The 26,144-nt window shown below is 38.3% G+C and overlaps 1 protein-coding gene and 1 long non-coding RNA gene across 2 annotated transcripts in view; one reads left to right on the top strand and one right to left on the bottom strand.

The window, feature by feature from the left end:
* Positions 1–26,144, bottom strand: part of LOC140595843 (uncharacterized) — a 295,277-nt gene that overhangs the window by 257,267 nt on the left and 11,866 nt on the right. The gene's annotated exons all lie outside the window — the stretch shown is intronic.
* On the top strand, positions 20,115–23,720 carry AVPR1A (arginine vasopressin receptor 1A). Its single transcript, XM_026001655.2, has 2 exons — positions 20,115–21,072; positions 23,294–23,720. Exons 1-2 carry the CDS (start codon positions 20,115–20,117, stop codon positions 23,578–23,580), a joined length of 1,245 nt encoding a protein of 414 aa, XP_025857440.2. The 3' UTR covers positions 23,581–23,720.

The following is a 26,144-nucleotide window of genomic DNA, read 5'->3' as shown; positions in this document are numbered from 1 at the left end:
AGCAATAAGTATCTGACCATATTTCCAAAATTTCATTCTACATTTTTCCTCCAAAGAAATGCTGGAGCTCTAAAGAATTTCACATGAAATCCAAAGATATGCCTTCTGCCTAATTAGAGGTCACTGCTAAGAAGCAGCCACTTAATTATTTCTGTGTCTTTTGTAAAATGTTGAAAATATTACCTGCTCTGTCATCCATATTTCTTATGCAATGAGCAATTGTGAGAAATTCCTCTTTACCCCTACACTTTTATCCAGGGATGATTGTATCTCTGCACATTAAGAAATAGTAGCCCTATGGATATTTATAAGACATGACTGAAATAATAATAGCTACATTTTATTAACAACTTACTAAAGGATAAAATACATTACTCCACTCAATCATGAAGACAGACACAGGTAAAGAACCTAGGGCTCACAGAGTTAAAGAATTTGCCAAAGTCATAGAACTTGGAAATGGTCATGTTTTTTACTATTAAGCCATATGACTACTATAAGGATCATACTCCCAGCCTCTTATTAGCTGTGTGTGTGTGTGTGTGTGTGTGTGTGTGTGTGTGTGTGTGTGTGACCTTGGGTAAGTGTTTATCTGTGTTTCAATCTTCTCATCTATAAAATGGAAAAACTAATGCTATATACATCATATGGCTTTTGTGTAGTTTAAAATGGTTAATTCATATAAAGAATGTAGACTAATTTCGGCAATATGAATGTTGAATAAAGCTATGATGATGATGATGATGATGATGATGATGATGATGATTTCATTAGACTTCCTGACTTTCTTCTAGTTGATCCTAAGTAATGGCTGTGAGTCCCTAACTGAACTGATGAGGAGGAGGATAATAGTGATAATACTAATAGCCACATTAATAAGGACCTGCAATACTCTAGTCAGCCTGTTAGATGCTTTGCATTAGATATCTGTTTCCTCACAGAAACTCTGTGCCCGATGTCAGCATTTTGCCCCATTCACTCAATCCTCAGGAGAATCCACACTGATTTTCACTTTCATTATTTCACCAAATTAGCTTTTATATAGGTCATCAATGATCTGCCTAATACTAAATCCAAAGAGCATTTACCGTCCTAATCATGATCTCTCTGTAGCACATAATATTTGAAAACTCCATCCTTGAAATATGCCTTATTCTTTAATTTTGTAACACCACACTCTCCCATATAAAGTCACTCTTTAATCTCCTTTCCTGGCTCAATAATGTTATACATTTGTTTCATGAATATAAAGAATGAAAATATATCGTTCTCCATCTGTGTTACTATCTTTTCCACATAATTTGCTCTGTCCTCTAAATAACTGTAAAATTTAAAAGTTCAGAAAAAAATTACTGTCTAGATACTGAAACTAGAAAACATATTTCAAATAAAATGTTCCAAGTGGCTCTTCATAAGTAAAAATAATGCCATTTCAAAATACATAAAGCAAAAACTGATAGGACCACAAGGATAAATAGACAGATCCACAATTACAGCAAGAGATCTCAATATATCTTTCTTATAATGGATGGAACAGACTTGAACACTATCAGTCGCTGTAACCTGATTGACATGTATAGAACAGTGTACCCAACAACAACAGATGCGTATGCTTTCCAACTACAAGCAGAATATTTACCAATATAAATTCTCCTGAGCTGTAAAATGATTTTAAGAAATTCAAAACATTCAAAGTATGTTCCAGAACCAAAGTGGAATTAGATTAGAAATTAATAACAGAAAGATCTCTGGAAAATCCCCAAGTATTTCGAAATTAAGCAACATAGTTCTAAATAACAATGCGCTATTTGTTTTTGAAGGAATCAAAAAGAGAATGAGAAAGTATATTTCGAACTGCAAGAAAATTAAAATACAAGATTTGTGAGATGCCACTACGGTAGTACACAGGGTTTAAATTTAGAACATTAGATGCCTACATAAGAAAAGAAAAACGGTCTCATACTGATGATAAAAGCTTCCAATTTGTGAAAAGCAAAGTAAAAGCTTACTTACTCTAAACAAAAGGAAAAAAGTCAGCAAAAGTAAGAAAACAATAAATACCAGAGGAAAACTTAGAGAAATATTCAACAGAAAAGAGGACAAACAATGTAGAAAATCAATGGAAAAAAAATTTGGTTGTGGTAGAAAGAATTCTGAGATGGTCCACCAAGATTCAGTGCCCTGGTCTACACTGTCTTCAAAATCCCCTCTCCTTGACTGTGGGCAGGAAAGATGAATAGGATAGAGTATCTCTCCCAAGATTATGTTACATTTATAGCAAAAGAGATTTTGCAGGTATAATTAAGCTGCCTAATCAGTTGACTTTGAGTTAATCAAAAAGGTGGTAAAAGTCGGGTGATCCCTTAAAAGGGCTAAGCAGCAGGAACAGGCATCCTCATGCTGGTTGAAGAGGATGCCATATGGCAGATTCTGGGGAGGCCTGTAGGAACTGAGAACAGTCCCTTGGCTAACAACTAACAAGAAAATGGGTATCTCAGGCATACAGCCACAAGGAGATGAGTTCTGCCAATAACCAGCCAGCTTGGAAGGGGATCCCAAGCCTCAGATGACCTCAGAGTCCTGGCCAACACCTTGATTTCAAACAGATGACTGAGCTGTATCATGCTCAGATTTCTGACCCAAAGAAAAAAGAAGATACTGAATTTGTGTTGCTTTAGACCACTAAGTTTATGGTCATTTGTTATGAGACAACTAATACAATGGATCTTTGAGAAGACCAATAAAATTGATGAACACCTAGTCAGAATGATTAGGAAAAAAGATAAAATGCAAATTAAGAATATCATAATTTTAAAAAGAGAATATCATGAATAAGAAGGGTATATCACTTAAAATTCTACAGATAATTAAAGGATAGTAAGGGGATATTATAAATAACTGTATGCCAATAAACTCAACAACTTAGACACAATGGACAAATTCCTTTCAAGCACTATTAAAGCTCACAAAAGAAAAAATAGATAATTGATAGACCTATATCTGTTAAATAAATTGAATTAATAAAAGAATAAATTGAGAATTTCTCAATTCATAAAGGAATATGTGTTTTGGTACCCACATATTTCTCAATTTTTCTACTTTTTTCTACTCTAAAACCTTTTTCTACTCTAAACAGCATCGGATAAATCTCTTGAAGTGTTAACGTAGAATCCCTCTGTCAAACCTCTATATCTTCTCCTATACGGGGAGTGGCTCTTTGACTATTCTATTTATTCTATGGTAATTGATCTCTTTATATTTTCTCTCTCTTCAGGAGTCAGTTTTGGTAAACTATATTTTCCTTAAGATTATCCAATTTTTCCATGTTTTCAGATATGTTTATATAGATTTGAAAAACTTGACATATTTAAGAAATTAAAAGAAGTAGCTTATGATTCCTTTGGTTACCTAAATATCGACATTACTTTTTCTTATTTTCCTCATTTACATTTTTTCTTTTTCTAAAGTCAAAGTGTGTCTATTTTATCTCTTCCCCCCACCACAAAAGCTATTTTTAGATTTAATTCTTATTATTTTTTGTGTTCTAATTTACTTACTTTCCATTTGTGAAATCATTAAGTCCTAATTTCTACTTTCTTTACATTTATATTATTTTTTTCTTATAACTTTGGTGGTTAAGGTTTAACTCATTGATTTTTTTTTCTTCTTGCTTATTAAAACAAATGTTTAATGGTACAAATTATCCTCTGCATATTTCCTTAGCTATATATATTATATATAATATATAAATATATTTTTATTATATGGAAAATAAAATATAGATAATATATGAAATGTGTCATGTGTGAATATCATATTATATATAAACATATTACTTTATGTATAATTTCAAAATATATAGTCAATAAACAAATAAATAATTATTAAATGTATATAGCTAAACTTGTGCAGCCACTCTGGAAAACAGCATAGAGGTTTCTCAAAAAGTTTAAAATAGAGCTACCCTATGATCTAGCAATTGCACTGCTAGGTATTTACCCAAAAGATACAAAAATTCAAAGCGATACATGCACCCTGCTGTTTATAGCAGCATTATCTACAATAGCCAAATAATGAAAACAGCCCAAGCATCTATCAGCTGATGAATGGATAAAGAAGATGTGTATATACATATATACAGTGGAATATTGCCTAACCATAAAAAGAATGAAATCTTGCCATTTGCAACAACATGGATGGATCTAAAGAGTATTATACTAAGAGAAATAAGTCAGTCAGAGAAAGACAAATATGATATGATTTCACTCACATGCGGACTTTAAGAAACAAAACAAATGAGCAAAGGAAAGACAGAGGCAAACCAAAAAACAGACTCTTAACTATAGAGAACAAACTGATGGTTACTAGAAGAGAGGTGAGTGAGGAGATGGGTGAAATAGGTTATAGGGATTAAGGGGTACACTAATGCTGAGCACTGGGGAATGTTTGGAATTGTCGAATCATTATATTGTACACCTGAAACTAATATAACACTGTATGTTGAATATATTAGAATTAAAATAAAATAAAATGAAATGAAATTTTAAAAGAATGAAATCTTGTGGTTTGTAAAAATATGGATAGAGGTAGAGAGTATCATTCTAAGTGAAATCAGTCAGAGAAAGACAAATACTTCACTCGTATGTGGAATTTAAGAAACAAAACAAATAAAGAGTGGCGGGGAGAGAGAAGCAAACCAAGAAACAGACTCTTAACTACAGAGAACAACTGAAGGTTACTAGAGGGGAGGTGGGTGGGGAGATAGAGGAAATATTGGGGGATTTAAAAAGTTGGGGATTAAATGTTGGGGATTAAAAAGTACACTTACCATGATGAAAAAATAAAATAAAATGATTTTTAAAATTCTCTTCCAGTGGTGATAACCAGGTGAAAAGTGTGTCAAGAAACTTCTTATTTTAGAAAAGTTTCAGCTAATATAGTCACCAATACACTTCTAAATTCCCTTTAAAATACCCATGTAGATCGGGGCACTTGCGTTGCTGAGTTGGCTAAACATCTGACTCTTGGTTTTGACTCAGGCGGTGACCTCAGGGTCCTGAGATCAAGCCCTGTGTTGGGGTCAGCACTCAATAAGGAGTCTGCTTGAGATTCTCTCTCTCCGCCTCCCTCTGCCCCTCTCTCACCCCCTAACTAAATAAATAAATCTTAAAAAAATAAAAATAAAAAAGAGATGGCCAAATAAAAATCAATCACCAGTCAAAAGGTAGTAATAAGAAATATACAAAAGAAGAAATATAATAAGTTAGAAATATTTGAAAATATATCTAACCTCACCAGAAGCCAAAGAATATAAATTAAACTTAAAAGCATATTAAATGATGAGGCCAATGATAAACTGGGGAAAACATCATAAATATATAAAGATCTTAGAAATCAAAAAGAAAACTAGGAATACTATAAGGGATATGCAAAAATGTGAATAGCTAATTTGCAAAAGAGAAAATATAGTTAGATATTTATGAAAATATTTACCCTCATTTTTAATCAAGTCATCACAGATTAAAACAATTAAGTATTTATTCACCTATCATCTTTGGACAGATTTTCTTTTTAATGAAGAGATTCCATGCCCGGAAAGCAGTGGAAAATGGTCTTTCTCGTGAATTGCTGATTAAGTTAAATTATGATATGCTGTATAATTAGGCTGTTGATAATAAGATCAAATTTTATATAACCTTTGATCCAGTAACTCTAGTTACAGAAATTTAACTTTAGGAAATAAACATGAGTGTGAGTATAGAAGTATCTTTAAGCAACATTGTGTGTCATGGGTGAGGATGGGGAGAAGGCTGGTGAAAAATCTAGCAGGTCAAAACTTTGTCCCCCTAAACATGAGAAATATATAAAATAAATAAATGAGGTGTGTCATAGGATGGTTCAGGACTATCAAGCCATGAAATTCACAATATAAAAGAATACTCAATGACAGGGGAAAAAGTTCATAATGTGTTCTGAATTTGAAAAATCAGGTTATAATATATATAAGATGGCCTAATTCAAGTTTTAAAAAATATGAACACACACTGAGAAGCATAAGCAAATGATAACTGTGATTATCTGTAGATGCTGGCAGTGGTATGAAAGATTTATAATTTTCTTTATATTGCTCCATTTTCAAATTTTTATAAAAAATAATTGTTCTAAGCAGAAAATACAGCTCTTATCATTATAAATGAATGCATACAGCTACTTTTTCTTCTTCCCTTTACTCATAACCATATTAAAAGTAATGTTAAAGAGGTGTTCCAGTTTTTTTTTTCTGCTTAGGTTTTCTATGTGGAGTGCATCAAGTTATCACTCCATTATGGGAAAATAAATCCATACAAGATTTGGTTGTGTGAAGTAGCTATCTATAATCCTATATGACAGTGAGAAATTCTCATGTAAAGAATAAATTCTTGAGAATATGGACTGGCTTTTCAAATACAAAGTTAAACAGAGATTTAGGGAAGCATGAAGGTCTTCTCTTTACATTAGCTACATATGAATTCTTCCTTTTAATACTGTATTCTACGTAGTAATGAATAAAGAACATCAGATATCCATTTGACTGCAGGTACTTAGGAAATTGCAATGATGATGTATTCATAACTGTTTTATCTCCTTGACTTACCATGTAATCAGAGAACATTTCCAGATCAAAGTCTATCTGAGAACACTGAGATAAAGCCCCAAATATTTCAAGCCTATTTTATTTTACATCCATACATTAAATATATTTAGAGAAAACAATCCTTAGAAATTTGCACATTGAGGTTACGATCCAAACATTTCTCAGGCAATTTGTCTGCTTCATCCAGAGATAAATTAATTGTAAATATCTAATTATCACCAGGAAAATCCTAAGACAAAATAAAGTGCAACTAAACTGTGATTAAAATATTAATCACAGTCTTCCATGGTGATAGGAAAAGAAGCTTTTAGAAAACCTGAAGCCATTTGGCAAGTGTGTGTGAGAAGGCAGACGGAAGAGGCAGGAGAGTGGATAAAGAATAGGAAGAGAACCAAATTGTCAAAAGCGGCTACTGTTAAACCTCAAGAAAGAAGAAAAAGAGAAGCCAGAAAAGTATTTTAAAATTTATTTTACAAAAAAATTATTCACAGTAGATAAGAAGATAACAATACAATCACAATTCTTGATGTCAGCACCCTTCAAAAAAATATAAATCCCCAGAAAAATAAATGAAAACAATTGCATTTACAATTTCACCTAAAAGAATAAAATACCTAGATAAATTTAACCAAGAAGGTGACAGTACCTGTACTCCAAAAACTATAAAACAGTAATGAAAGAAATTGAAGATGGCACAAACAAATGGAAAGATATTCCAAGCTAATGGATTGAAACAGTATCACTAAAGTGTCCATACTATCAAAACACTTTGGTATTTGCTAAACAAAAGCAATCTACAGGTTTAATACACTTCCTATTAAAATGCTAACAGTGTTTTTCACACAACTAGAAAAAAAAATAATACTAAAATTTGTGTGGAACCACTAAGGACCCTAAATAGCCAAAGTATTCTTGAGAAAGAACAAAGGAGGGGTATCACAATCCCAGATTTCAAGACATACTACAAAGCTGTAATAAAAACAGCATGGTACTGGCACAAAAACAGACATCTAGGTCAATGGAACAGAATAGAGAGCCCAGAAATAAACCCACAATTATGTGGTTAATTAATCTTTGACAAAGGAGGCAAGAATATGCAATGGGAAAACATCTCTTCAATAAATGGTGCTGGGAAAACTGAACAGCTACGTAAAAAAATGAAACTGAAACACTTTCTAACACCATACACAAAAATAAACTCAAAATGAATAAAAGACCTAACTGTATGGGACGCCTGGGTGGCTCAGTGGTTAAGGGCCTGCCTTCAGCCCAGCGCGTGATCCTGGAGACCCGGGATCGAGTCCCAATCAGGCTCCCCACAGGGAGCCTGCTTCTCCCTCTGCCTTTGTCTCTGCCTCTCTCCCTCTGTGTCTCTCATGAATAAATATATTAAACCTTTAAAAAAAAAAAAGGCCTAACTGTAAAAACCATAAAAATCCTTGAGAAGAACAGAGGCAGTAATTTCTTTGACGTCAGCCATAGCAACATTTCTCTAGATGTGTTTCCTAAGCCAAGGTAAGCAAAAGCAAAAATAAAACATCGAGATTACATTTTAAAATGATTTTTGCACAGAAAAGGAAACCATCAACAAAACAAAAAGACACCTTACATAATGGGAGTAGATATTTGCAAATGATATGTCTGATAAGGGGTTAATACTCAAATTACATAAAGAACTTACACAACTCAACACACACACGCAAAAAAAAGCCCACCAAGAAACCAATAATCTGATTAAAGGTAGGCAGAGGACCTGAATAGATAATTTTTCCAAAGAATACATACAGATGGCCAAAAGACACATGAAAAGATATTCCACATTACTAATCATCATGGAAATGCAAATCAATACCACAGTGAGATATCACCTTATACCCATCAGAATGACTAAAAAAAATAAAAATAAAAATAAAATAAAATAAAAAAGGACAAGAAATAATGAGTGTTGGTAAGAATGTGGAAAAGAGGAACCTCATGCACTGTTGATGGGAATGTAAATTGGTACAGGCACTGTGGAAAACAGCATGCAGACTCCACAAAAAAAAAAAAAAATTAAAAAACAAATACCATATGACCCAGTAATTCCACTACTAGGTATTTACCCAAAGAAAATGAAAGCACTTATTCAGAATGATACATGCTCCCCTATGTTTATTGAAGCATTATTTACAATAGCCAAGATACAGAAGCAAACTAAGAGTCCATTGATAGACAAATGGATGAGGGAGATGTGATGTACACACACACACACACACACACACACACACACACACACACACACACTGGAATATTACACAGCTATATAAAGGATAGGATGATGCCATTTGCATCATTTGCCTATGGATGGACCTAGAGGGTATTATGCTAAGTGAAACAAGTCAGACCGAGAAAGACAAATACACATGATTTCATTCATGTGTGAAATTTAAGAAACAAAACAAATGAATAGAACAGAGCTTTAAACACAGAACAAATTGGCAGTTGACAGAGGGGATGTGGGGTGGCATGGGTGACATAGGTGATGGGAATTAAGAGTACACTTACCTCGATGAGCACTGAGTAATGTATAGAATTACTGAATCACTATACTGTACACCTGAAACTAATATAACATTGCATGTTAACTATTTTGGAATTTTTTAAAATGCAAACCTTTTCTCATGTGAAAAAGGGAGTTACGGATACAAGGGGCAGACTCAATGATCCAGCTTGCTAAAAGAATATCTTTTTTTAAAAAAAGATTTTATTTATTCATGAGAAACACACACAGAGAGAGAGGCAGAGACACAGGCAGAGGGAGAAGCAAGCTCCTTGCTTCTGGGTAAATTTTTGTCCTTAATAACTGATTTTTATTAATATTTTATACAGCAAGCTATATTTCTCAATTCAATGTTTTTTTTAATTTTTTTATTATTATTATTTATTTATGATAGTCACAGAGAGAGAGAGAAAGGCAGAGACACAGGCAGAGGGAGAAGCAGGCTCCATGCACCGGGAGCCCGACGTGGGATTCGATCCCTGGTCTCCAGGATCGCGCCCTGGGCCAAAGGCAGGCGCCAAACCGCTGCGCCACCCAGGGATCCCTCAATTCAATGTTAATCCTTTTTTATTTATTTAAAATTGGTGCCTAACATTACTTTAGTTTCGGGTGTACAACATAGTAATCTGATCTTTTAAGTCTTGTTACCATCTATCACCATACAATTACCGCCTTGATTCATTTCACCCACCCCACCAATCCCCTTCCCTGATGATAACCAAAATCTGTACTCTGTATCTGAATTTTTGTTTTGTTTTTAACATTCCACAAGTAAAATCATAAGATATTTGTCTTTGACTTATTTCGCTTATCATAATTCCCTCAAGTTTCATCCATGCTATCACAAATAGCAAGTTATCATTCTTTTTAATGGAGGAGTAGTATTCCATTATATATATATGTATATATATGCTATATCCCATTATATACATGTACCATATATATATACACACTATATATATGTATATATGTGTGTGTGTGTGTGTGTGTGTGTGTATATATATATATATCCATTGGTGAACATTCAGGTTGTTTCCATGTCTTGGCTATTGTAAATAATGCAATGAACATTGGGTGCGTATTTCTTTTCAAGTTAGTGTTTTAATTTTCTTTGGATAAATACTCAGGAGTGGTATAGCTGTATCATTTGATAGTTCTATCTTTAATATTTTGAGGAGCCATCATAGTGTTTTCCATAGTGGTTGTGCCAATTTGCATTCCTATAAACAGTATGAGAGTTCCCTTCTCTCCACATCCTCTCCAACATTTATGATTTCTTGTCTTTTTGATACTAGCCATTCTAAAAATGTGAGGTGAAATCTCATTGTGGCTTTGACTTGCCATTTCCCTGATACTGTATTATTGAACATTTTCTCATGTGTCTGGTGGCCATCTGTATGTCTTCTTTGGCAAAATGTCTTTTTAGATCCTCTGCCCATTTTTTTTAATTTAAATTCAATTAGCCAACATATAGTACATAGTCTCAGATGTAGTGTTCAATAATTTATCAGTTGTGTATAATACCCAGTGTTCATCATATCACGTGCCCTCCTTCATACCCATTTTATGTTTTTGCCATTGAGTTCTTTACATAATTTGAGTATTAACTTCTTATCGGATATATGATTTTGCAAATATTTCCTCCCATTCAGTAGGTTGCCTATTCATTTTGTCGATGATTTCCTTTGGTGTGCAGAAGCTTTTCAGTTTGATTAGTTCCATTTGTTTATTTTTGGCTTGTGTTGTCTTTGGTTTTGGAGTCCAATCCAAAAATTCAATGCCAAGACAGATGTTAAGAAGTTTAGGGCCTATGTTTTCATCCAGGAGTTTTATGACTTTAAGACTGCCTATGTTTTCTTCCAAGAGTTTTATAGTTTCAAGTTTTACATTCAATTCTTTAATCCGTTTTGAGTCATTTTTTTCTCTATGGGGTATGATAATGGTCTGATTTTAATTTTTTGCATGTGGCTGTCCAGTATTCCCAGCAACTTTTCTTGCAGGCACTGTCTTTTCCTCATTGTATAATCTTGACTCCTTTGTCATAAATTGACTTTATAGGTTTATTTCTGGGCTTTCTGTGCTATTCCATTGATCTAAGTGTCTGTTTTTATGCCAGCACTACATTATTTTTTTATATAATATAGCTTTGTAATATAGTTTGAATCCAAGAGCATGATACATCCAGCTTTTTCTTTCTCAAGACTGCTTTGGCTATGAGTCTTTTGTGGTTCCATATACATTTCAGAATTATTCATTCTAGTTCTGTGAAAAATTTCCTTTTAGTAGGAATTGCCCTGAATCTGTAGATTGCTTTAAGTGAAGAGGACTTTTCAATGATTAATTCTTCCAGTCCAAGAGCATGGCATATTTTTCCATTTATTTGTGTCTTTTTTGATGTTTCTTATCAGTATCTTCTAGTTTTTAAAGTGAGGTCTTTCACTTTAGTTAAATTTATTCCTAGGTATTTTACTATTTTTGAAGCATTTTTAAGTGGAACTGTTTTCTTAATTTGTTTCTGATAGTTCATTATTCGTGTATAGAAATGCAACAGATGGGCAGCCCCGGTGGTGCAGCGGTTTAGCGCCGCCTGCAGCCCAGGGCGTGATCCTGGAGATCGGGGATCGAGTCCCACGTCTGGCTCTCTGTATGGTGCCTGCTTCTCCCTCTGCCTGTGTCTCTGCCTCTCTCTCTCTCTATGAATAAATAAATAAAATCTTTTTTTAAAAAAATGCAACAGATTTCTGCATGGCAATTCTGTGTATCTTGTAACTTTACTGAATTCATTAATTCTAAGTTCTTAGGCAGAGTCTTCAAGGTTTTCTATATATAGTATCATGTCATCTGAAAATAGTGACAATCTTGATGACTTTTAATTTTCTTCTTGTCTAATTATTATGTGTAGAATTTCCAATGTTATGTTGAATAAAAATGGGACAAGTGGGCATCCTTGTCCTGTTCCTGATCTTAGAAGGAAAGTTTTTAGCTTTTCACCATTGAGTATAAATTTGTCATATATGGCCTTTATTATACTGAAGAACAGTCTCTCTATACCTACTTTTATTGAGCATTTTTATCATAAATGCATGTTGAATTTTGTTAAATGCTTTTTCTGCATCTATTATAACGATCATATGATTTTACCCTTCATTCTGTTAATGTGGTATATCACATTGATAGACTTGTGAATGTTGAACCATCCTTATATCCATGAAATAAGTGTACATATTTAATGTGTACATATTTCTTATATACTGTTGAATTTATTTTGTTAATATTTTGTTGAGGATTTTGCATCTATGGTCATCAGGAATATTGACCTATAATTTTCTTTCTTCCTTTGTGTGTGTGTGTGCACACATGTGTGAGTGTCTGTCCTGGCCTGGTTTGTGGTGTTTGGTAATGCTAACCTTATAAAATGAGTTTTGAAGTATTTCCTCCTCTTTAGTTCTTTGGGAAGAGTTTAAGGAGGCTAGGTATTTAATCTTCTTGGACTGTTTGGTAGAATTCACCAGTGAAACTGCCTGGTCCTGGATTTTTGCTTATTGGGAAATTTTTGATTACTGAATCACTATCCATACCAGTAATCAGTCTATTCAGATTTTCTATTTCTTCCTGATTTGGTTTTGGAAGATTGTATGTTTCTAGGAATTTATGCATTTCTTCCAGATTGTCCAGTCTGTTGGCATATAGTTGTTTATAGTAATTTCTTATAATCCTTTGTATTTCTGTGGTGTCAGTTGTAACTAACTTCTCCTCTTTCATTTCTGATTTTGTTTATTTGAACCCTCTATCTTTTTTCTTTGTGAGTCTAGCTAAAGATTTGTCAATTTTGTTTAGTTTTCCAAAGAACCAGCCCTTAATTCCATTGATCTTTTCTGTTGTCTTTTTAGTCTATATTTCATTTATTTCTGTTCTTATCTTTATTATTTCCTTCCTTCTACTACCTCTGGGCTTCATTTTTTCTTTTTCTAATTCTTTTAGGTATAACCTTAGATTGTTTACTTGAGATTTTTCTTGTTTCCTGAGGCAGGCCTGCATTGCTATAAACTTTCCTCTTAGAACTGCTTTTGCTGCATCTCATAGATTTTGAGCAGTTGTATTTCCATTTTCACTTGCTTCAAGGCATTTTTTCATTTCCCTTTTGATTTCTTCATTGCCTCATTGGTTGTTCAGTAGCAAGTTGTTTAATTTCCACATGCTGGCATTTTTTCCCAGCATTCTTCATGTAATTGATTTCTAATTTCATCCCACGTGATCAGGAAAGATGCTTGATATAATTTCAATCTTCTTAAATATATTGAGACATATGACCTATTCTGGAGAATTTTCCATGTCCCCTGAAGAAGATAGTGTATTCTGGTTTGTTTGTTTTGTTTTTATTTTTGTTTTTGTTTTTTAGATGGAATGCCCTGCAGATATTTCTTAACTCCATCTGGTTTAATGTGTTGTTTAAGGCCAACATTTCCTTACTAATTTTTTTTCTGGATGATCAATTCATTGAAATAAGTGGAGTATTAAGGTCCCCTATTATTGTACTGCTGTTACTGCTGTTTCTCCCCTTAAGTCTGTTAAACTTTTCTTTATAGATTTAGGTGCTCCTGTGTTGGGCGCATAAATATTTATGAATGTTATCTCCTTCTGTTGGATGGACCCCTTTATTATTATGTAATGTCCTTCCTTGCCTTCATTACAGTTCTGTTTTAAAGTCTATTTTGCCTGTTATAACTACATCAGCTTTCCTTTTGTTTCCATTTGCGTGGAACAACTTTTTCCATCCCTTCACTTTCAGTTTTTGTGTGTTCTTAGATTTGAAGCGAGTTTCTTACAGGCAACATATAGATGGGTCTTGTTTTTTAATCCATTTATCTACTCTATGTGCTTTGGGGAATTTAGCCCATTTACATTTAAAGTAATTATTGATAGGTATGTACTTATTGCCATTTTGTTCATCATTTTCGGGCTGCTTTTTGTAATTGTCTCTATTCCTTTTTTTTTTTTTTCTCTCTTCATTTGTGATTTGGTGACTTTCTTTAGTACTACGTTTGGATGCCTTTCTCATTATCTTTTGTGTGTCTACCATAGGTCTTTGCTTTGTGATTAGCCTGAAATTCACATGTAACAGCCTATATGTAACTATAGGCTATGTAACCACATATGTAACCAACAACTATGTAACCACATTTTTACTTCCCTCCCCTGCAACATGTCACACTTTGATGTTGTATTTCACTCTTTCTATTTTGTGTATCTCTTAACTAATTATTGTAGTTACTGTAATTTTAGCACTTTCATCTTCTAGTCTTCATACTGGCTTTTTAAGGGCTTATTCCACCATCTTTACTATATGTTTGTCTTTACCATTGAGATTTTTACCTTTTATATTTTCTTGTTAATGGCTAGTACTTTGTCTTTTGAGCTTAAAGAAATCTCTCTAACACTAGTTGTTAGGACCAGTTTAGTAGTGATGAACTGTTTTGGATTTGGCTTGGCTAGAAAACTCTTAATCTCTCCTTCAGAGTATTCTTGGTTGGGAGTTTTTTCCTCTCAGCAATTTGAATATATCATGATGTTGCACTGGATATCTTTTAAAATCAAATATATACTAACCTGTTCAGAATTTGTAAAACAGAATTCTGACTAGAGCTATTTAAGAGCTTTCCAAATATAATGCTGACTCTCATCTTCATGAAGATATTAGAGAGATGTAGGTGCTCCAAGATGCTTCCTTAAGAACTCTTCCCTAATTTATCCAGTCACAAGTACTTTTTAAGTTTCACATTCCTTCAGCACTCAAAAATCAGTTTCCATTGCAATGTTTGTTAATTCTTTCTTCAAATATATTAAGTGCTTGTAATGTGTATGAAAGGCAGTAGGGCATACAGGTTAGAATCAATGCCTTGACTTCAAATAGATGATGTATGATTCAGCTCAGCCACACAGAGCTTTGTAACTTTGGCTAAGTTGCTTCACTTCTCTAACCTTTGTTTTATTCATCTGTAAAGTGAGATAATAATGTGTATTCCTATATACAGTATCTTTTAATTATTATTTTAAAGATTAAATGAAATAAGGAATTTAAAGCTCTTAGCTCTGCTCATATTATCTATTACTACTTCCACTACTACAACCACTACTTTATACTTGGTTTACTGAAGAGGAAACCAAAGATATAGAATGACCCTGTAGGTGCCGACCCTATAGAATCTCCTTGTCTTAAAGGAGAACATATCATACACCAATGAAATGTTAAGTGACCAAATGCGTATGCTATATAAGTCTTTAAAATCCAGGAACATGAGACGCACAGATGGCAGCACAGTATACTGGTTAATATTGTAAACAATGCTGGAATCAATTGCTTCTGTTTATTTTTTAAAGGATTTTATTTATTTATTCATGAGAGACGTAGAGAGAGAGGCAGAGACACAGGCAGAGGGAGAAGCAGGCTCCATGCAGGGAGCTGGATGTGGGACTCGATCCTGGGACTGCAAGATCTTGCCCTGAGCCTAAGGCAGATGCTTAACCTCTGAGCCACCCAGGTGTCCCAATTGCTTCTGTTTAATTGCTGGTTCTATTATTGACCAGATGTGTTACCGAAGTCTGATTACTTATGCTTTCTGTCTTTCAGTTTGTTTAAATGTAAAATGAAATAAGAGTACATCCCACATAGGGTCACTGAGAAGATTAAATGAATAAATACTTAAACGAAGAAATAAAGAAAGCATTTTGACAGTGCCTGGCACAAAGTATTTAGTAAATGTTAGTGGCCGTTACATACTTCTTTGTATCCAGCTCAAGACTTAGCATAGTGATGTGCCAAAGATATTTGTTGGTTTGCTAGAGGTAATGGTATAAATACCAGACCATAGCCCTGTAACTATAATGCCATTAATTTATAATTGAAGTGGAAGGAGTCGCCGTGGGCTACAGAAGTAAAATGGGTGCTCCTGCAGACAATCTCTTCCATTTTCTCACTAAGAAAAAGGGAAAAAACTTCGACAGTTTAAGGAGACAAGAGAGGACATATGAATAGCAGCTATAAAGCAGTACATAACGTAGTATGATATATTAAATGTGGCCCATTATTTTGGGTATCCCTGCCTCTAGTAGAGTAGCTTAAACTTGACTCAAACCCCCAACTTCTTGACTTGACTAAGTCCAGTGGTGGTCTCCAAGCATTCTGGAACTCCAAGTACCTTTATTCAGTGTTCTTCAAACTGTAGCCATTGATACGTATTAATCACTGTTCCTTGAGGAAAAAAAAGGATGTGGGTTTTCCATGGTTAAATAAGTTGAGGAAACATTGATAAAGTTTAACAGATTACTCAGAGGTTCTTTTAACGTATACACAGCATTTCCCCAACGTATTTGACCATGGAACTCTTTTCTCACAGAAAACCTATCAATATCTTCTATTGCACATAAAGAAGTTGGAGACATGCTGCCTTAATTGGAAGGAAAAAACTTACTGGCAAAATAACAGGTAATATGGAGGATATTCACATATTCGAAAAAAAGGAAGAATTAAGGTTTTGAATACCTATGAAATGCCAGAAATGTAAATAACCAGTTATATAATCCTTGCATTATATTGTATCTGCATTATATTTTATCACCAAGATTTTATGGATGAGGATTTTAAAACTCAAAAATTAAAACTAAGTCACACAGCTAGTAAGTAAAGGAGGTAGCTCCTTTCATTGATTAAAGTACCTAGCATCTGGGTACTTTGAGCACCTAGAATTGCACGCTGGGTGAAAGGAAGGCTGACAAATAAAAGAGAAAGATTACTCCAGGGTATGTATGCACACCTTTCACTTTGTCATCATTTCACTCCCCAAGTATGTTAACCAAAATCCACTTAGAGTAAGAAAGAAAAAGTAGTAAGCCTTCATAATACAAGAAGTTTAGAGTAAATGCAAATTGCTCTAAGAAAAAGCACCAGATGCCACAGAAAATATCGATTATGTTCTTTTCACATTTTAGGACCAAAATTCCTTTAACCTTCACTGAAAAGATTTCACAACAGGTCCAGTGAGGTACATGAATAGTGAGTCTTTATTTCAGTGGTCCTGGTTTCCTTTGAATATGGAACTAGTAAAATTAAGACAGACACAGTTTTTAAACTACATGGGTTAAGAAAGGTACTGGATTCTGGAATCCACATTGAAAATTTTTTCCATACGTATCCTGGTATATATATTCTATACATATGCATAATCAGTATTGTTGTTCACTGAATATCATCTAACTATGCCCCCCAGATGCAACCCAACAAGTTATTTTTATAAATTGGTTAGGGATCCCTGGGTGGCGCAGCGGTTTAGCGCCTGCCTTTGGCCCAGGGCGCGATCCTGGAGATCCGGGATCGAATCCCACATCAGGCTCCCTATATGGAGCCTGCTTCTCCCTCTGCCTATGTCTCTGCCTCTCTCTCTCTGTGTGTGACTATCATGAAAAAATAAATAAAGTTTAAAAATATATATATATAAATTGGATATATTCATACATTATATTTTTATAAATTGGATACAGTTTCCTTATTGGATCAAAAGGACTGACACAGATGAATGATTTCCTCAAAGACCATCACACTATCTTTCTGAAATAAGCCCAAAGACTTTAATGACCCTGAACTGCAGTTTCCTCCCCTCAGAAAACCTAAAAGCTCAAAGGTATAGAGCCAAGAGCCATGAAATTGCTGGGTTCTGGCCACCTTGGCAATACCCAGGGACACCGGAGTCAGACAACCTTATTTCTCATGAAGAGTACTAGGAATATAATTTGTGACTTAAAAGGAAGCTTATCTCTCTGAGTCGGTGACTATTACCCATTGCTTGGAGGATTTTCCAGAAAGTTGGCCTGGAAACCTCTGACGCATTGCCATCTCTGAACTTGTTTAAAAAAAAAATCTTTTGCCTCCTAGGTTATCTTAGAGAAAAGGGGACAGATTTGCCTGCAGATTTGAGAGCATTTCCCCACAACAACCGTATCAGCAGGTACGGCAGGTACTTCTACTGCCACGTCTAAGCTGTGTAAACTGAGGCTCACACACAGCCACAGTGAAGCAAGACTCCAGGGACCGAGTCCAGCACTCCTAATGTGACAACCTTGGCAATGGACATGCATCATAAACTGGAGGGCAAAGTTGGAATCATCACGGAGAACTGCACCTCGGAAAACCTTCCGGTTTCTTTGCCTACATTTCATATATATATATATATACATACATATATATATGTATATATATATATATTTTCTGAGACAATCACACTTATACCACAGTTGCAAAAACATTTTTTTATTTTTATAAATTTATTTTTTATTGGTGTTTAATTTGTCAACATACAGAATAACACCCAGTGCTCATCCCGTCAAGTGCCCCCCTCAGTGCCCGTCACCCAGTCACCCCCCCCCCCCCGGCCCTCCTCCCCTTCCACCACCCCTAGTTAGTTTCCAGAGTTAGGAGTCTCTCATGGTCTGTCTCCCTTTCTGATATTTCCCACTCATTTTCTCTCCTTTCCCCTCTATTCCCTTTCACTATTTTTTATATTCCCCAAATGAATGAGACCATATAATGTTTGTCCTTCTCCGATTGACTTATTTCACTCAACATTAATTTTCTAATCAAAAAAGTCATGGGCGTATATAAAGCGTTTTGTCCCCCCTTGGTTAAATGGATTGAAAACAGCTCCCCCTCGCTGTCGTTGGGAAAACACCTTCACCCAAGTTCAGGACGCGGAGCTCCAGCGGAGGGATTCCCGCGGGGCGCGGAGCGCGGGGCGCGGGCGCTGCACCTGCCGCGGGCTGTCGCCGTCTACCTGCTAGTTAACAGGTACCCGTGTCGCTTCCTGCAAAGCGCGGGGGCTGCATCCTTCTCGGTCCCTGGCTCCCACGCCTGCCGGGCCGCATCAGGCCGCCGCTCCCCGTCCATCCAAGGGGAGGTCCCCACGACCCAGCAGTGACCCGACCAAGTCCCCACGGCCGGCGGTGGCCCCCTTTGCGCCCATCCCCTGTGGGATCGGGCTTTGTCCGGAGGAGGTCCCAGGAATGCAGTTCAGGGAAGCTCTCTAGGCACCCCGCGCACCCCCAGGGAGCCAGGAGAGCTTTAACCTGCAGTGGAGACGCGCACCGCAGCCCCCCCACCCCACCCCGGGGGGCCGCTTCGGAGACCTGCGCGCGGCCTTCAGGGCCTCAGACGTGGGCTGGAGGTAACAAAGAGCAGGGTGACCTTTAAGTCACCGCGTTGTTACCCTGCAGGGGGGCGGGGGTGGGGAGATGAGGACCCGAAGGGGAGGGGGCGCTGGCTAGCTGCAGGGGTGCAAACGGCAGCGGGAGGAGGCGGGGGTCGCGCTCCAGGTTCCCGCGCAAGGGCGCGCGCCCCGGGGGCGGCCTCGGGGTTGCAGGGGACCGCCCCCGCTGCTGCGTCTGCTGGGATGGCCACCGGGCTTAAGGTGGCTGTGGCCGCGGCCCCGGGGGAAACAGCGCCAAGGCACGTCCAGCTCTCCGAGTCCCGGCGAGAGGAGCGCGGGAAGGCGCCGGCACCCCGCCCCCGCCCCCCAGCCCCACCCCCGCGGCGGTGATGCAAGGAGGACAAATCACCGACGTCTAGAGGCCGGGGGAGGAGGGGGGACAAAAAGAGGGAGGAAGAAAGCCCCCAGGAGCGGGGAGGGGAACGGAGACGGCGGGCACCGAGCAGCCTCCGGCCGCTGGGGCGCTGGAGCGGGAGCGCTTTCGGGGAAACCGAGGCCGCGAGCACCGAGGGTTCGCAGCGCGCCTCCCCCGCGCTCTCCGAGTCGAGGGGAAGCCGGGCGCGGAACGGGGCCTCCAGGCGACCGAGCGCAGCTCCGCGGGCGCTGGGACAGGCGACCGGGCAGGGCGCGCAGGGGAGCGCAGAGCGCAGCGGCCTCCGCCCGGCCGAGCGGGCGCTGCACCCGCGGCATGCGCATCCCCGGGGGCCCCGGCGCCCCGTCCGCCGGCAACTCCAGCCACTGGTGGCCTGCGTCCGGCCGCGGTGCCAACGGGAGCGGGGACGCGGGGGCGCTGGCGGACGGCGGCGGGCCCCCGAGGGACGCGCGCAACGAGGAGCTGGCCAAGCTGGAGATCGCCGTGCTGGCCGTGACCTTCGTGGTGGCCGTGCTGGGCAACAGCAGCGTGCTGGTGGCGCTGCACCGCACGCCCCGCAAGACGTCCCGCATGCACCTGTTCATCCGCCACCTGAGCCTGGCCGACCTGGCCGTCGCCTTCTTCCAGGTGCTGCCGCAGATGTGCTGGGACATCACCTACCGCTTCCGCGGGCCCGACGGCCTGTGCCGCGTGGTGAAGCACCTGCAGGTGTTCGGCATGTTCGTGTCGCCCTACATGCTGGTGGTCATGACCGCCGACCGCTACATCGCCGTGTGCCACCCGCTGAAGACGCTGCAGCAGCCCACGCGCCGCTCGCGCCTCATGATCGCCGCCGCCTGGGTGCTGAGCTTGGTGCTCAGCACGCCGCAGTACTTGGTCTTCTCCATGGTGGAGGTGAACAACGTCACCAAGGCCAACGACTGCTGGGCCACCTTCATCCAGCCGTGGGGGCCCCGCGCCTACGTGACCTGGATGACGGCTGGCATCTTCGTGGCGCCCGTGGTGCTCCTGGCCACCTGCTACGGCTGCATCTGCTCGCACATCTGGCGCAGCGTCCGCGGCAGGACGGCCCTGCGCGCGGGGGCGGCGGCGGGCGCGGTCCCCAGGGGCCTCCTGCGGGCGCCCGGGGCCAGCGGCTTGAAGACCATTTCCCGCGCCAAGATGCGCACCGTGAAGATGACTTTCGTGATCGTGACCGTGTACGTCGTTTGCTGGGCGCCCTTCTTCATCCTCCAGATGTGGTCCGTCTGGGACGACGGGTTTGTTTGGATCGGTAGGTGCAGGGGGGCTGGGGGGCGGGAGGGGAGCGCAGGACTGCGGCTCGTGGGGGCGTCCCCCGGGCCCCGCGCGGCTAAACGTCCCCGGGGGACGCCTTGGGCGAGATGAACCCAAAACGCAGTTTCTGGGCGTCTCTACCCGCGGACGTTTGGATTCAGCAGATCCAGAACCAGGCCCAGGAATCTGCTTTTGCAGCTTGCAAGGATCCCAAGACGAATCCAGAAGCTGCGCCCTAGGGTCAGCCTGGCGACCGCAAAGGTGCCCGGTGACTTCTTGCCGCATCTCTAACCGCTGCGCGCTCACACCCTGCGGTCAAGTCTACCGGATACACTGTAGCAACTACTTTCTGCTAGTTTGTTAAAAGTATCACAATCAATACAAAAATTTTGTAGAAATGCGCCCCCCCCTCAAAGGGCAAGGATAAACGGACCTATTTTCCTGAAGATTCTTAAGAAGTCAATAATTCTAATTTAGTATTTACTAGGTTTACTAGTTTCCATTTCTTATAATCTTTTCCTTTTTTTTTTCCTAAAAATTACTGCAAGATATTTTTTTCCTGGTATTTTAAAGCAGGACTATTGCCAGATTTTTTTCTCTGGTATTTTAAAGCAGGATTATTGATAAACTCTAAGTTGGATAAACTAATTAATTTGTCTTTCAGCACTAACTTAACCATACAGCTACAGCCTCCGCACCCAACTCTTGCAGTAGCGTGTGGAGAATGTCCGCTATACCGACTAGTTTGTTTAACTCCTCCACAAACTGAAAAAACTAACTTTACAAGAAACCTTTCCCCAAAAAAAATAAAATAAAACATTTAATATTGAGTCTTGAAAAAGGTATTTCCTTTTAGTAAAAACACACACACACACACACACACACACACACACTTTTCAAATAAAATATATTACAGGAATGTTACCACAGTGGCTGTAGCTGGGAAATAGGTATCTGGAAAGAACTGTCTCCTTTTGTTGTTTGGGATTGGAGTAGGGGGTATAGGTGATACACTTTGGAAGTTACATCTGCAAATAAAACATTTGAAAGTGAATTTATTTCAAACAAATAAAAATACTTGAATGGCTATAATATTACTGATAATAAAGAATACAACATAAATGATATACTTTTGGTTTACCATTTCCTGTCTTGCTTGATCTTAGCCTCTTAATTATTACCAATCAAATAAAAAAAATCAGTCTAATTATTCCTTTATAAGGATTTAGATATAATTTCTAAAAACTTCTCTACTTGTGCCTAAGTATGCTGATGAGTTTCATTCTTTTTGAATACAGCCTTAGCCATGGACCATGATCACCATTAATAGTAGCATGTTAGCACAGAGTATGATGATATAACCTGCAACTTATTCCAGCATAGCAAGAGTGAGAAGATTCAAGTTTATATTTAATAATCATGTAAAAGTTAGCACTTGCTGATTATTCTTATCCTTAGAAAAAGTATATTATCAGTGTTATAGTTCTGTAAAAGCTTATAATATTGACACAGTTTACCAGTGCAAACCAGCATAAAATATTTCAAAAACTTGTTGGAATTTCCTAATTCAGCTGTTCTTAATATAATTTAATTGTCCAAACCACAAAATTGGTTTTCTTTTAAAATCAAAAGGAGCCACAGAAAATTAACCAAAAAAGACAAAACCCAACTCCACTAACAAATAATGCATCCTTCAGGGACCTATTACTACGACCCTCTCATGTATAGTTTTATTACAGAATATGTTTAATAGTAAAAAAATCTAAAACCGCTAAATATGGTCCATATTGTCATACTTTTGACTTAGTTGTTAGGATGAATAGACAGTTTTGTATATGTGGCTATAGACTTTTGGAATTTCCTTGAAATTGCAGCCATTCTGTAAGCACTGTGTCTGTTAGCACATACTAGTGCTAGTATAAAAAATCCTAAAAATAAATTATCTGATATTCTTAACTTTTTGAAAGTCCCATTCATTCCACTGAAATATTTTTAAGTGGCTTAAGATATTTGAATTGATGTCAATGCATCTTGCTTATGAAAATATTTGACAGCCAAGCAATTTCCGTACATTGGTAAACAATATACTTCATTTTCTATATCAACCCATAACCCTTTTTTTTGCCCCTTTTAAGAATCCATAGAAAAATGAGTTTATCCGGTGCACATTTCCTTGCTTGTGACTGTTTAAATAATCTCCGCTTATGTTTTTCGTACAGAATCAGAAAACCCAGCCATCACCATCACGGCATTACTGGCTTCCCTGAACAGTTGCTGCAATCCCTGGATCTACATGTTTTTCAGTGGCCATCTCCTGCAAGACTGTGTGCAGAGCTTCCCATGCTGCCAAAACATGAAGCAAACATTCAACAAAGTAGATTCTGACAGTGTGAGCAGAAGACAGACTTCCTATACTAACAACCGAAGCCCGACAAACAGTATGGGCACATGGAAGGACTCCCCTAAAACTTCCAAGTCCGTCAAATTCATTCCTGTTTCAACCTGAACCCACATTCACACAGCCCACCTCTTGTAAAGAAAGGACTTTGGGGTCCACTGGCTGAATCCAGCTAGAAATCATGAGAAGAAATGAACTTATAGGTGATAAGTGTAAAGTGATTTGGTGAGGACAAAGACTGTATTTCTAGTTGCATTTTCACATTGCGTGGACCAAAAGTTATGAAATGTTTTATATGTGGTGTTAATAAAACAAACAAACCTGCCACACTAAAGTTTGCAGGCCGAATTCCCAGAAATATAATAGAAGTTATATTTCTAAAGGAAAAATCATCACCACCCTGGCTTTACATTCTGTTGTTGGTTTCCTTTCGTTTCTTTTATTATGGACATAACTAAGGCCTGATTGGTTTAGAAGTCATACGGTGTAGGGGCCTTTTTTTCTGAACAAAGTGAGCTCATCGGCAGCCTTAGTGTTTGAAAGGAATTAGAAGACATTTCAGAGAAATTGTTTTCATCCAGTAAGCGTCAGTTTCTGCATCTGAAAATGCAGCCTCACACAGTGTCCTGGAGATGGGAAGGTGCCTTGCACAGGCATGAGTACTTGGGGCATACGGAGCAGGGGTGCCTGGTTCACAGCAGCAAGAGGAAAGTTCTGTTCAATGCTGTAAATCACCTCAATTTCTAAATGGTAACTTTAGAACTGGCGGTTCCCTCATGTTTTACCAGTTGTAGAAAGCACAATTATTATGATGCTGAAGGTTAGAGAAAATACGGTCAAATGGCCAACAAAACCTCTGTTCTCCCACCGCAAGGCCATTTGAAAGTCAGATTTGTACAAGGAATATTCGATTTTATTAGAAGAGTAGAAATGGATTATCCAAGGTACTATGTCGACTTTCTCTAGAACACTGTAGACATGCTTTGACTAGTGTTATAAACTTATCCTGTGTCACGCTGGTTCATGTGTGGGGTGTCCAGATTTATAAATAAAAGAGTCTTCTAAAGAGTGACTCCAGATCGAGGCACTTGGGTGCCTCAGTTGGTTAAAGGTCTGACTCTTGGTTTCAGCTCAGGTCATGACCTCGGGATCCTGAGATCGAGCCCTGCATGGGGCTCCTTGGTCAGCATAGAGTCTGCTTGTCCCCCTCCCTCTGCTATGCTCTCTTGAATAAACAAATAATCTTTTTTTAAAAAGTGACAGGATATAGAATGCCCTCTCATTCTTAATTAAAAATAATTTGATCCTTTCTGTCTCCTATCCACTTAACAGTTACAGAGCAGCCAGAGGCATGGTTGGGTAGGAGGAGGGTAGGATATTGGGGGGGTGGAAAACTATTGGGCACTAATATGGTTTTTTGCTCCTAATGCATGACTTTGGCAAATTACTTAAAGACAAAAATAAAATAAAATTTAAAAAAATTACTTAAAGACACATAAAGCTTTCATTTCTTTGGCTGTACAATGAGGTTGATAACTCCTCACAGGATTGTTGTGAGAACCAGATGAAATCAAGGGTGTGAAAAAATCTTCATGAACTGTCGAGTGCTCTACGAATGTACCAGTTACTTTTATTATAGTCTTATTATAGTCTTAAAGTATAGACTTTATTATAGTCTTCAGAATCGCACAGCTTTTTCCTGTTTACTTTCCATTAACCAGAATTTGTTGGTTTCATGTCTGGGATACAGAATCCTAAAATTTAAATATAGCTCTGCTGATTCATTGGAAAGCGTTGCCAGCGGCCATGAAGCCGGTCTCCTGCCTAACCACAATTTTCCAATTTAAAGATAGAACTTGCTTTCCTTTAAATGCAGGTAAATCAGAGCCAGCCGAGAGTATCAATTTCTTATATTTCTAAACAGAGATAAATTACAGCACTACCTGGCTGCTCTGACTGCATTTTTCATTAATGGAACCCAAAGGTTTTTGTTTTTTTTTTTTTCTGAGCTATGCTCTCTGGCCCTTCTCCTTCTTAGAGATCATGCAATGATTTGAGGATACATCATGAACTTTTTGCATCCCTTCGAGGAAGCAATAGTTATTTTAACAGCATTACTGTAGTTTTATTTTGTTTTGTTTTACTTTGTAGATAAGAAGCTGAGGACTGGATGGCACTGTGAGAACCTAGGAGCTTCAATTTCACTCCTCTTCATTCCTTTGCCTTTCCAAATTCTCAGGCTCCGCTATTCCCTGGATTGACATGCCTAAAAAAAGTTTGCGAATGTTTTATAGAAATTAGGCCCGTAGGTTTTAGAATTCTGCTTTGTAAAAATAGCAAATATGTTTCTTAAAGGGCACCAGTCAAATTAATCAGTTCTTCATTATTTGGGTCATAGCAGCATCTCAGTAACCCTGCCCTTGTGCCTCTGTCAGCCCTTGTGGCAACTTGTCCTCAACACTTCAAAACTAAAGCCCTTTCAGTTGGTACAAAGGTGAGCCCATCCAGTTCCAAAATAATAACCTGTGGTTTTTGTACATATTGTTTCAAAATGTTGACACATACATTCAGGTAGAAGTATTCAGTTTGAATCTTATTGTAGGAACATCTCTCAAATAAGGTGCATATCCACCTACCCAGCTGTGTTCTCTCCTTTTAAGTGCATCAGGAGG

This window comes from Vulpes vulpes, chromosome 16 (assembly GCF_048418805.1).
Source record: "Vulpes vulpes isolate BD-2025 chromosome 16, VulVul3, whole genome shotgun sequence".
NCBI lineage: Eukaryota > Metazoa > Chordata > Mammalia > Carnivora > Canidae > Vulpes > Vulpes vulpes.
This window is presented reverse-complemented; position numbering and strand designations above follow the sequence as displayed.

Bases quoted from the DNA above. Each gene is read 5' to 3' on its own strand.
- AVPR1A (XM_026001655.2), top strand. From the start codon at position 20,115: ATGCGCATCCCCGGGGGCCCCGGCGCCCCGTCCGCCGGCAACTCCAGC. The intron at 21,073-23,293 runs GTAGGTGCAGGG...TTTTTCGTACAG, and splicing joins CGACGGGTTTGTTTGGATCG to AATCAGAAAACCCAGCCATC.